Source organism: Capsicum annuum, chromosome 3 (assembly GCF_002878395.1).
Source record: "Capsicum annuum cultivar UCD-10X-F1 chromosome 3, UCD10Xv1.1, whole genome shotgun sequence".
NCBI classification, from domain to species: domain Eukaryota; kingdom Viridiplantae; phylum Streptophyta; class Magnoliopsida; order Solanales; family Solanaceae; genus Capsicum; species Capsicum annuum.
In genome coordinates, this window is record NC_061113.1 from 266,250,008 (window position 1) to 266,261,759 (window position 11,752).

Below are 11,752 nucleotides of genomic sequence, written 5' to 3' on the forward strand. Positions count from 1 at the left end.
CACTTTTTCGAATAGACAGATATGACTGTTCAGAAAGAATACACCTTTCCGGTGAACTATTGCCACCTTTCAAACGGAGCATTTAATGGCTATATAAACCTGCATTTTTCTACAAGTTTAGTACGAATTTTCTGCACTTGAAAACATTTCTTTTCTTCCAAAATACTCTGAGTGATTTCGAAGAGAATTCGATCGTTTGAGGTACCATTACTATCGAATTGTTAAGCCATTTTATCTTGGAAGGAAAATTCCGCAACCTCGGGTACTTGAGGAAATTATTTTCTTAAGTATACTTCGTGAATTTGGAGGACTTGACTTTTTCTGCTTCATCTAATTTTCTTTAAAATACTGAAAACACACTTCTTTGAAAGATCGTTTTTGATCTTGTGTTGAAGATGTTGGAAACTTCATAAGTGTTCTTCATTTATTCTTGAACTTGTGTTGAAGTTATTTTGCCAAAATACAGATTTTTGTGTACCGAAAACAACAGGATTCTCCAATATAAACCAATTTTGAAGCATCTAACACACACCCATTAACATTTCGAAGTGTCTGGGAAACAAAATTCTTGTATATCCACCTGATTAATTACCAAGAATATTCAAATTCCAACTGACTGGGTCGTTGTGTTGTTCACCACCCTTGATATACTCCATCAAATCAAGGGCGCTAAATCACCACCCTTTATTTACTCCATGATAGTGTAACATTTCGAACAGATTTTCATCTTACACTACCATGTCATTTAGAAGGTAATTTGTCACGACCCGAGTCGAGGCCCTGGCCGCGATGGGTATCCCGAACCATGAAGGTCTGAGAAACCCCTTAGCATACTATCATAAGCATAATTTCACATGTTGTAATTATACAAGATAGCAGTAAGCTTCTTGTTTATTCAACAATGGAGGAAGTATAGAGTCTGATAGTGTTTGTAGAAGAAGGAGAGGAAGAGAACTGAGAGAAGAAGAAGATGAGAGAGAAGAGTAACTGCTTGTATTGAATGAATAGAACAATGTACATTGTTATGTATATATACTAGCTTGTGATATGCCTAACTAACTCAGCTAGCCGTTAACTACTTTGTAACTAACTATTAGAACAGTTATAACTGAAAGTTGGAACCAAGTCTCTGTTTGAGTTCACTACTTCTTCAATGTCTTCAACACTCCCCCTCAAGCTAGGAAGGTGTGAAGATGTCACAGATTCCTAGCTTGGTATTGAGATGAGTTTGTTGTGCTCTTGTCAGTCTTTTAGTCAGCATATCTGCAGGTTGATCTTGAGTAGCAATGCAGTGTGTCTAGATCATTCCTTTGACTATTTTTTCCCTTATAAATAAACAATCAATATCAATATGTTTTGTCCTCTCATGATATATTGGATTAGCAGCTATTTGTATTGCAGACTTGCTATCACTGAACACATCCACAGGTAGCATTGCTTCACTTCTAATTTCCTTCATCAGACCTAGAATCCATACTAGTTCAGCTGTCACTGCTGCAAGACTTCTGAACTCTGCCTCAGCTGAGCTCTTAGAAACAGTGTTTTGTTTCTTTGATTTCCAGGATACTACTGACTCTTCAATCTTCACAAAGTAACCAGTTACAGACCTTCTAGTTTGAGGGAAAGCTGCCCAGTCTGCATCACAGTAGGCACTCACTTTATTATTTGAACCACTAGACAACAACACACCTTGACCTGGTTGTCCTTTCACATACTTTACTACTCTGAGTGTTGCCTCCATGTGTGATCTTTTAGGATCTTGAAGAAACTGACTGAGTGTTTGAACACAAAAGGCTATGTCTGGCCTTGTCATAGTTAGGTACAACAGCTTTCCAATCAATTTTTTATAAGAACCTTGGTTTGCTGGTGGATCCTTAGTAGTCTTTCCATGCTTAACATGCTCATCAAACTGTCTAGTTGTTAGCTTGGTATTGTAGTCCATAGGAGTAGATGCAGGCTTGGCTGTTGTTAAGCCTAGCTCAGATAGTAACTCTAAAGCATATTTTATTTGATGCATCAGTATTTCTTTGTCAGACCCTGCAAATTCTGATTCCTAGGAAGTATCTCAGCTCACCTAGATCCTTCAACTTGAAGTTTTGGTGTAGAATTATCTTGGTCTCTTCTATCAGCTTTACACCATCTTTTATGATCAACATGTCAGCAACATATACTAGTACAAGAATGACGCCTTCCGTTGTCTTTCTGATATACAAGGATGGATCATACTAACTCTGAATGAAGTGAGATCTTACCAAAACCTCTGATAGCTTGGTGTTCCATTGCCTTGGTGCTTGCTTAAAACCATATAAGGATTTGAGTAGTCTACATACTGCATTCTCCCCCTGACTAGAAAATCCTTAAGGTAGATCCATGCACACTTCATCATAAAGATCACTATTTAGGAAAGCATTGTAGACATCCATTTGTTGGATACACCAGTGATTTCTAGCTGCTGCAGCAAGTACAGTTCTTACTGTCTTCATCTTCACTACTGGAGAAAATGTTTCTTGGTAATCAATGCCTTCTCTTTGTCCATAACCCTTTGCTACTAGTTTTGCTTTAAACCTCTCAACTTCACCTGAGGCCTTATACTTCACTTTATATATCCATCTGCAACCAATAGCCTTCTTTCCTTTAGGCAAGGTAACAACCTTCCAGGTGTTGTTAGAATTCAATGCTTCTATTTCATTCTTCATTGCTTCCACCCATCTAGGGTCTTTGCAGGCTTCAGAGTAGTTTGTAGGCTCAGCAACACATGAAGTGTTCATCACATAGCTCTTGTATGACTGAGAAAGTCTATCATAAGACACATGATATCATTGCAATAGCATGAGGTACCTTCCTTGTGTTTTTGGAATCAAAGTCATTCATCCATGCAGGTGACTTTCTTTCTCTTGTTGACTTTCTTTGATCTTGAGATGCAACTGGTTGAGATGCAGCTTGTGTAGTGGTAGGAATGCTCTGGAGTTGTTGCTCTTGCTGAGTAGCCTCTTGACTTCTACTTGACCTCCTTTGGTATACCTTTGTTATGGACTGTCTGGGAGTGGGTTCCCTTGGTGGTAGCTGCTCTTGCTGACTGTCTGAGGCAGTAGTCCTTTGGGATAAGACCTGTATAGGAATCTGCATGACTCCAGTAGTTATTGGATACTGATCTTCTAAAGGGAACACATGTTGAGGTGCCTGAGGCTGCTTCTTGAGTTCCTTAAAAGGAAATATATCTTCCCTGAATGACACATCTCTATGTATAGAAAAAATGTTAGTAGATAAATCATATAGAACATATCCCTTCTGAGTGCTAGAGTACCCCATCATGATGCATGTCTTTGTTCTAGACATGAGCTTATCATGTTCATTCAGTACTTTGGCATAGCACATGTATCCCATTACTCTGAGATAATCATAATTTGGTTGCTTACCATACAATTTTTCATAAGGACTCACAAGCTGAATGACTGGACTAGGCAACCTATTGATGATATATACTACAGTTAGAACACAAAAACCCCAGAACCTTATTGGAATTTCAGCCTGAAATCTGATAGCTCTTGTCACTTCTAGGATGTGTTTGTGTTTTCTCTCAGCAACACCATTTTACTGAGGAGAATATGGACATATAGTTTGATGAACTATGCCATGTTCCAGGAACAACTCTTTACATATTGAGTTGACAAACTCAGTACCATTATCAGTCCTCACTACTTTGATAGCCTTGTCAAACTGAGTTTTGAAATATACAAGAGAGTGTTGAATCTGAACACACATCATACTTAAGTTTTATCAGAAATATCCAAGTATACCTTGAAAAATCATCAACCACTGTTAGAAAATATCTATTTCCATTCATAGTTGGTACTTTGTAAGGTCCCCAAACACCCATGTGTACAAGATCAAAACAACATGTACTTTGACTGTTAGTAGACAGAAAAGGTAACCTAGTTTGTTTAGCACTAGGACAGATACTACATTGCTTTATTCTATCTTCTATTACTTGAACTTCTTGAGATATAACTCTTTTCAACACACTGGTTGATGCATGTCCCAACCTTTGATACCACAAATCTACTTCAGTTTGAGTTCTTTCTATAGCTGGTTTACTAGATGTTTTAGTTGCTATTGCAACCTCTTTTCTTCACTGATCTCTAAGCACATATAGTCCTCCATCAAGCTTACCAATCCCCCTCACCTTTCCAGTACAAAGATCCTGAAAAACACAGAAATCAGGAAAGAAATTCACTGAGCAATTTTACTCCTTAATTACTTATGACACTGATAGAAGGCTATATGTAAACTGTGGAATGTGATAGACATCTGTGATGTTATTTCCTTCTGACAAGCAACTAGTTCCCACATGAGTGACCATTGTAGTGTCACCATTTGGTAGATATACCTTCTTTATTTTTTCTAACTCTGTAACACTCTTGTTAAGTAACAAGTCTGAGTTTCCAGCCATATGGTTAGTAGCACCAGTATCTATAATCGATATCTGAGAATCAAAGGAGGCTAGACAAGCAGAAATACCTGCACTTGTTATATTTGCAGACTCACAAGGTGTGTTGACGGAGTTTTTTTTGTTGATCATTTGTAAGATTTGACCATATTATTCCTTATGAATGCAACATTTACCATCTGAATCAACTGCTCTAGTTGACTATCAGACACTAGAGACTGTCCTGCATCCTTAGTAGACCACTTCTGCATAGAATGAGAGTATTGACTTGCACACTGATCATAGCCACCCTGATCCATTGAAGACACATTGTAAGCTATGTTGTTCCCTTTATGTTTGAACTTCTTCTTGGCTTTGTAATCTTGAGGATAGCCTACTATCTTCCAGCAGTTTTCCTTAGAGTGCCCCTTCAGTTTACAGAAATCACATTGCAGATTGAAATTTTTCTTGAACTTCTGATTGTTGTTTCCAAGTAGACCATTTCTTGCATACATGGCTATCTCAAGGTTTTTGGCATTAACTGTAGGATTTATTCCCAAGATTCCAGCCTGACTTGTAATAGATTTTTGACTTTCATCACTTATGATCATTGTATAAGCTTGGTTTACATTTGGGAGAGGGGTCATAAGCAAGATTTGACTTCTTTCTTGTGTATAAGTCTCATTCAGGCCCATAAGAAACTGAAACAGTTTTGATTTCTTACATTCACACCTAGGTGCAGGCACAAGAGCCTCAAATTCTTCCCACAAATCCTTTAGTTTTGAGAAATACATAGACACTGAAGCAGTTCCTTGAGATAATGTGGCTATATCTTTGTGCAGATTAAAGGTTCTTGCCCCATCAACTTTGTTAAACCGTTCAGATAGCTCATTCCAAACTACACTAGCTACAGATGCATACATGATTCCACCAAGTAACTCTTTAGAAACTGAATTCATGATCCAAGAAAGTACAATTGCATTGACTTTTTCCCAATGACTACTCAACTCATTTGAGAACTTATCTTTAGAGCATGTTCCATCTACCATGCCCAATTTATTTCTCCCTAATAAGGCTATACGCATGGATATAAACCAGGCTGAAAAGTTCTCAATTCCTATCACTTGAAAAGAGATGATTTGTATGTCACTTACATCAGAAGGGCTGGGAAAGAGTGGATGATTGTAGTCCAATGAATTGGGAGTAGCTCTGCTTGTTTCAGCCACATTCACAGGTACAGTTTGATTATCCATTGCAGTAGCTCTATAATCCTTGATTGCAGACTTATTGATCTTGATTCAATCTGCTAGAATCGACCTTGCTCTACTAGTATTCTAGTGAGTAATGGCTTTGATACCATGCAATTATACAAGATAGCAGTAAGCTTCTTGTTTATTCAACAATGGAGGAAGTACAGAGTTTGATAGTGTTTGTAGAAGAAGGGAAGAAAGAGAACTGAGAGAAGAAGAAGATGAGAGAGAAGAGTAACTGTTTGTATTGAATGAATAGAACAATGTACATTGTTATGTATATATACTAGCTTGTGATATGCCTAACTAACTCAACTAGCCGTTAACTACTTTGTAACTAACTATTAGAACAGTAATAACTGAAAGCTGGAACCAAGTCTACTTTGTTTTTTGTTTGAGTTCACTACTTCTTCAATGTCTTCAACACATGTAATGCGGAAGATATAATGAAGTTCAAGAAATCTCATAATCAAAATCTTGAAATCAAGTCATACCAAAAACATTTGTGAAAATATTAAAGTAGATTTTTTGGAATCATAGATAACTAGTTAAGTTTCTAGAATATTCTAGTTTAGTATTTAGGATAATCAACTTGAAGAAATATCTAGATATTTTAGGTAATTTAAAGTAGAAGAATCTAGAAAAGGATAGTGTAGTCTATTTGATATTTGTATTTAGGAAAAATCTAGATATTAGAGGGTGCTACATATTTGATGGAGATATTTGTGGAAGAGCATAGGTGTGCTGATATTTGAGGGAGATATTTGTGGAAGAGCATAAAACACTCTAGATTTGTAGTATCTAGAATCTCTCAACCAACACAAGTATAAATGGGGAATGACATTCGGCATTTGTAATCAACCCAAAAACAATCCAATTAAAGAAGTCTTCTTTCTTAACTAAGCTTCTCTTTCGTAACTTCCTCTTCTTTAGTTGAATCATCTGATCTTAGTTAACCTCTTCTTTGGTTGAATCTTCTGATCTTATTAATCACTCCATCTTTGAAAGACTAGTTACAATTACTTACATATATGAGTTCTGAATTCAGTTACATTTGATACTCTGAATCTTCATTTGCATTCACACTAAGTGTTATACAATATGTTGCTGGCGACCTCTAAAAATTGTGCAGACAGTATAATCTGAAAAGGCTTTAACAAGCTTACTTTCTCTTGCTAACAACTCACACTTAATAAATTCCAGATGAAGGATACAAACAGTAGTCTTTATTTTGTTTCATAAGGGAGATTACATATTCCCTTTTGACAATTTTGAGGAGTACAACGACGAAAGTCATCTCGCTACCATATCTGATATTGATAGTCCATTTGGGGAACTATGTCCAACTTTTTCGTGAGTTTCGGTCTCTGCCAAAGCTGTTTCAATGAAGAATGCTGGTTGCTTGGGGACGGGAAGTTGCAGGCTATCATTTGTGAGCATCATAACCACACTTGACATGGATGGCCTGTCCATTGGATTGGCTTGAACACAGAGCAATCCTACATGAATGCATCTCATTACCTCGTTCATTGGCGTCGATTCATTTAACAATACAGGTTCTGTTAGTTCTTCAAGGACTCTGCCTGCTTTCCACAATTCCCATGCCTGAGACAAATTTGAGCATAGCAAGTACAAAATAACCTTGTTCAACTCAGGGATAATACCAGGGCGGATCCAGAAGAATGTAAACTTGACAGCTTGAACATCTAAAGTTTTTTCAGCGCAAAACTCATTGTACATTAGAATTATGGTTTCAGATTTTTGAAATTTGTTGAGATTTTAGTAATTTTCACATATATATAGCTATGTTTATTATCGAAAGTATTAGTTTCAGTTGAACAAATTAAACAAATACTCCATCCACCTACGGATCATGCTATATGATTTTTAATGAGAGAAACTTACATATCCAATGAGGTTTAGTGGGCGTTCTAAATGATAGCAGCTGTTGTTTCTTTTACCACTCAAAATCTCGAGTACTAGAACTCCAAAACTGAATATGTCTGTCTTCGTTGACACAATGCCATTCATGGCATATTCTGGAGACATATAGCCACTGAAAAGGAAGAAACTAGGATATGAGAACACGACTCAATGGATCACTATCGTTAGCTAATTATATCTGTTAGGACTTACTATGTACCAACAATTCGCTCCGTGTTAGCTTCAAATTCTTGCCTCCCAAATATCCTGGCCAAACCAAAGTCTGAGATTTTGGGGTTCATTTTGTCATCAAGCAAGATATTGCTGGCTTTTAGATCTCTGTGAACCACCCTCAGCCTTGAATACTTGTGGAGATAAAGTAGTCCTTGAGCAACTCCTTCGATAATATTCAAACGGATATTCCATTTTAGTGAATCTTTTCTGCTAGGATCTGTCCAATGAAAATGGGAAGGGTGCTAGTTATCAAGTAAGATTAATTCAGCAATTTAGGCATGAAACTGGAAATCCATACCAAATAAGAAGAAATCTAAGCTTTTGTTCATCATGTATTCATAAACTAATATCTTCTCTTCCCCTTCAATGCAACACCCTAAAAGCCTAACAAGATTTGTGTGCTGGAGTTTAGCAATCAGCATAATTTCATTTTGGAACTCTACCAATCCTTGCCCTGAACTTCTTGAAAGTCTCTTTATGGCTATCTCTTGCCCGTCGAGAAACATCCCCTGAAATATTGGTTACTTAGCAAATCTAAGAATCAGCTATAGCCAAAAGCTTTTTAACTTTTACCTTATAAACGGGTCCATAGCCACCCTCTCCCAACTTATTGGCAGACGAAAAATTGTTTGTGGCCGTGTTTATAGTTTCAAGGCTGAAAATTTGTATATCATGCCTGAACTTCTTGCTGAGTCTAGAAGTCTTCTTGTTATTGTACTGGCCAGAATTGGCCTGAGGACCTCCATATAACACTTTCTCCATTTCTTCTCTGACTTTGCCTGGGTGACAAATGCAAAGTTGAAGATTTCAGAGACAAGGTAGTGTCACATTGGACTAGCGATAGAGTGAATGTATTGCTCACCTCTTGCTCTGAGTTTTCTTTGTATCAGACATAATAAGGAGCAAATGAAAGCAAATACCATTAGGGACACCGCTACCGTCAGCCATATCCACCATTTTCGCTTCCCATCTGTCAAAAATTAGAAGCCAATGCTTTTGATAAACATCCCACAGAAACTTGCTGGGAATACACTATGATGATATCATAATTCTCGATACTCCAACAACAACAACATACCCAGTGATTACAGAGGTGAATTTAGGATTTAACCACAACCAAGAGGTTAATAAAACTTTTACAAACTCATCTCCTCCACTAGACCAACCACACACTTTGTTTATGGGTTTCCAACTTATTATTCTTACATATTTACTAGATTTCTCTATATAAATATTAGTTCTGCATGGAAGTTACTGGGTTCCGGGAACCCCCACCCGGCACCCTGGATCCGCCCCTGCCAGTGAATTCCCACCAAGTGGGGGGTCTGGGGAAGGTAAAGTGCACGCAGTCTATACCACTACCTCAGATGAAGTAGAGAGGTTGTTTTCGAAATTTTAATAGCCTCCAAATCAAGACTCTGTTTGGTAGTTGCACATTTGCAAGAGAGCATTTTTGAAAAGAAGATGACACTGTACGAAATTAAATCCTCTAATTCTATATAACTCTATTGAATAATTTTGGTCTCACAAATTACCTTTTCTTGTAAGAAAGAAAACACCTCTGGCTAGACTGTTTGTTGATGTCATAAAACTCGTGTTGTTTCCCCAAATTTGACAGCCAACTCCGTAGTCACTATCGACTGAGGCATAGGCAACACATGAGCAATCATTCTCACATTTGGCCTTGCAATCTGAGAGACTCAAGGTATAGTTCTCATCGAATTTAAAGCTGTCTCCAAAGATGAAAACTTGTCTAAGCTCAAACCAATATTTTTTAGCTGCCCTGCACTGGGGCAATATCTGTTTCACGCAGCCAGCATTTGGATCCTCATTGCTGCAATCACCAAACTCTACATTTCCACCAAAACCATCCTCAATTAATCCAGATGGACTCATAGTGTACCTTCCATCGAAAGAATCAGCAGTAAAATTAAAGTACTTCTCATCCTCATTTGACACATATTTAAAAGCAAGATGTCTGAAAGGCCAAGGGCCACTCTTCCAATAGACCTTGTCCATCCACAAGATTATCAGCTGATTCGTACCATTAGGGTCAAGACCAAAGGTAAAAGACCCTGAAGCAGGTAACTGATCATTTACCCATGAAGTCAATGACCATTCATGCCCAGTTCGCAAGTTGATCCCAAGCTTCATTCCTGGCAGAAGTGTATCGGTTGGATAATCAAAGCTTTGCCATAGCGTTTGCTTAACAGAGCCGTTGGGATTCAGTTCCCTCAGCACAAAATTACCATTATCGAGCAGTACAGCAGTTAAATTAGTTGCTGCTGTTGGAGTAGCACTAAGCAAAATAACCTTTCCTTCACCATGAGAAATCACTAATCTCCCATCAGGAGCAATCATAAGACTTCCAGATGTATCGGTTATAGGATCGTCTCTATTAGCTATCCACAGAGCCTTGTGATCTACTCCTCCATTAATAACGTTATTGTACGTATCAAGATTTTCCCGAGCATAAAATATACCCAAGTAACGGTTTCTTGACTTGCTGGGACTGAAAAATTGCATTTTGAAGAATATATTTTCCAAGACCAATCGTTGATAATCAGATAGATTTTGTCCCTTCAAGATTGAGCTGTCAGCAAGGTCTGCGGGTAAAAAGTGATAGGATACCATAAGGATAAAAATGATCCAAATTTGGTAGTTAGCCATGATGTTTTTTTCCTGCAGCTCTGTAAGCTACACCAAAATGATTACTGCTGCATATTTCTAAGGAGTCAAAACGGAAATACCAAAACAAGGACAGCATGCCCTTGACTTTGCTGTCTTTCGTTGACCTGGTTTTTTCTATGTATGCTTAAAATTCCACACAGGCCTACTTTTTTAGTGGAAAATTTCTAAGTTGCTGGACTCTTCACTTACTATGCCGTACCCGCGTCAGATTCTCCTAGTCCTCAATCAATGGCACATCTGAATTGGCCGAAACTCACTCTGTCTGCGCGGGGCCACTTTGCCAACTGACGTTACCTGCGCATTCGTGTCTCTCAGTGTGGTTAATGCATCCAAAGACTTTTCCATTGCCTGACCCGTGCCTCCTTGAGACGATGGTCGGAGTTTACAAGCTGCTTTGATAGAAACAGGTTAAATATGCTCAATTTTTGAAGAATCCGACACGCACCCGTTAACATTTTGAAGAGTGAGAGCAGCAAAATTCTTGTATATCCACCCTGATTAATTACCAAGAATCTTCAAATCCCAGTTGACTGGGTCATTGTGCTGTTCACCACCCTTGATTTGCTCCAAAAATAACAGATTTTCATGACTTTTAACTTTTGTATACTCGCACAGGACAAACATCTTAGACTTAGAAGGTAATACAAGTAACCCTTTAGGATAAGTAAAACCAATAACCTGAAAAAAATAAGGCAACTAATTTCCTACATCAAACTAAATTGCACTGATATTGTAAACATTTCTCGATGTAAATCATATTCTTTTGTGGATATAAATCATAGGCAAGTTCCCCTTTTGTTTATTTAAAAGAGATGACTTGAGGCTCTTTTTCAGTAAAACCATCAGCTTGGGTTCTTCCCTCTTGTTAAAGAAAGAGTGTTTCAAGTTTTTTCAGCTCAATTTTACAGTCCCTCAAATCTCTTCTCATCTTGGTGGACATACTACTTAGAGTCCTCCACATTTGGCCACCAGAGGTGCGTCTGATTGGTCCTCTTGTACTAGGAGAAGTCTCTCAATGTTGTAACGACCGAATCGATTATCTGATACTAGAAGATAATAGTAGAAAAAAATAGAAAAATCTAGCTCATTATCTATTTGTTTCCTTGCAAGATTTCCGAATGATTCTTTTTTAAGATTATTACTAATAAAATAAACTCACAGTTGGGTGAATGCAGTAGTAGTGTTGTTACAGATTTTGAAGGATTTGTTAAGAGAGAGAGGTAATGAA

General features: G+C 37.7%; 2 protein-coding genes across 2 annotated transcripts; both read right to left on the reverse strand.

The window, feature by feature from the left end:
• Positions 1-1,297: 1,297 nt before the first annotated feature.
• LOC107864729 (secreted RxLR effector protein 161-like) lies at positions 1,298-2,017 on the reverse strand. The gene has a single exon (XM_047408805.1). The coding sequence runs from the start codon at positions 2,015-2,017 to the stop codon at positions 1,298-1,300; it is 720 nt and encodes a 239-aa protein (XP_047264761.1).
• Positions 2,018-6,710: 4,693 nt separating this feature from the next.
• LOC107861873 (G-type lectin S-receptor-like serine/threonine-protein kinase CES101) lies at positions 6,711-11,752 on the reverse strand. Its single transcript, XM_047410103.1, has 7 exons — positions 9,369-11,752; positions 8,696-8,803; positions 8,407-8,612; positions 8,132-8,342; positions 7,813-8,050; positions 7,582-7,732; positions 6,711-7,281 (listed from the first exon to the last, which is right to left on the reverse strand). The coding sequence occupies exons 1-7, from the start codon at positions 10,501-10,503 to the stop codon at positions 6,970-6,972; spliced, it is 2,361 nt and encodes a 786-aa protein (XP_047266059.1). The 5' UTR covers positions 10,504-11,752; the 3' UTR covers positions 6,711-6,969.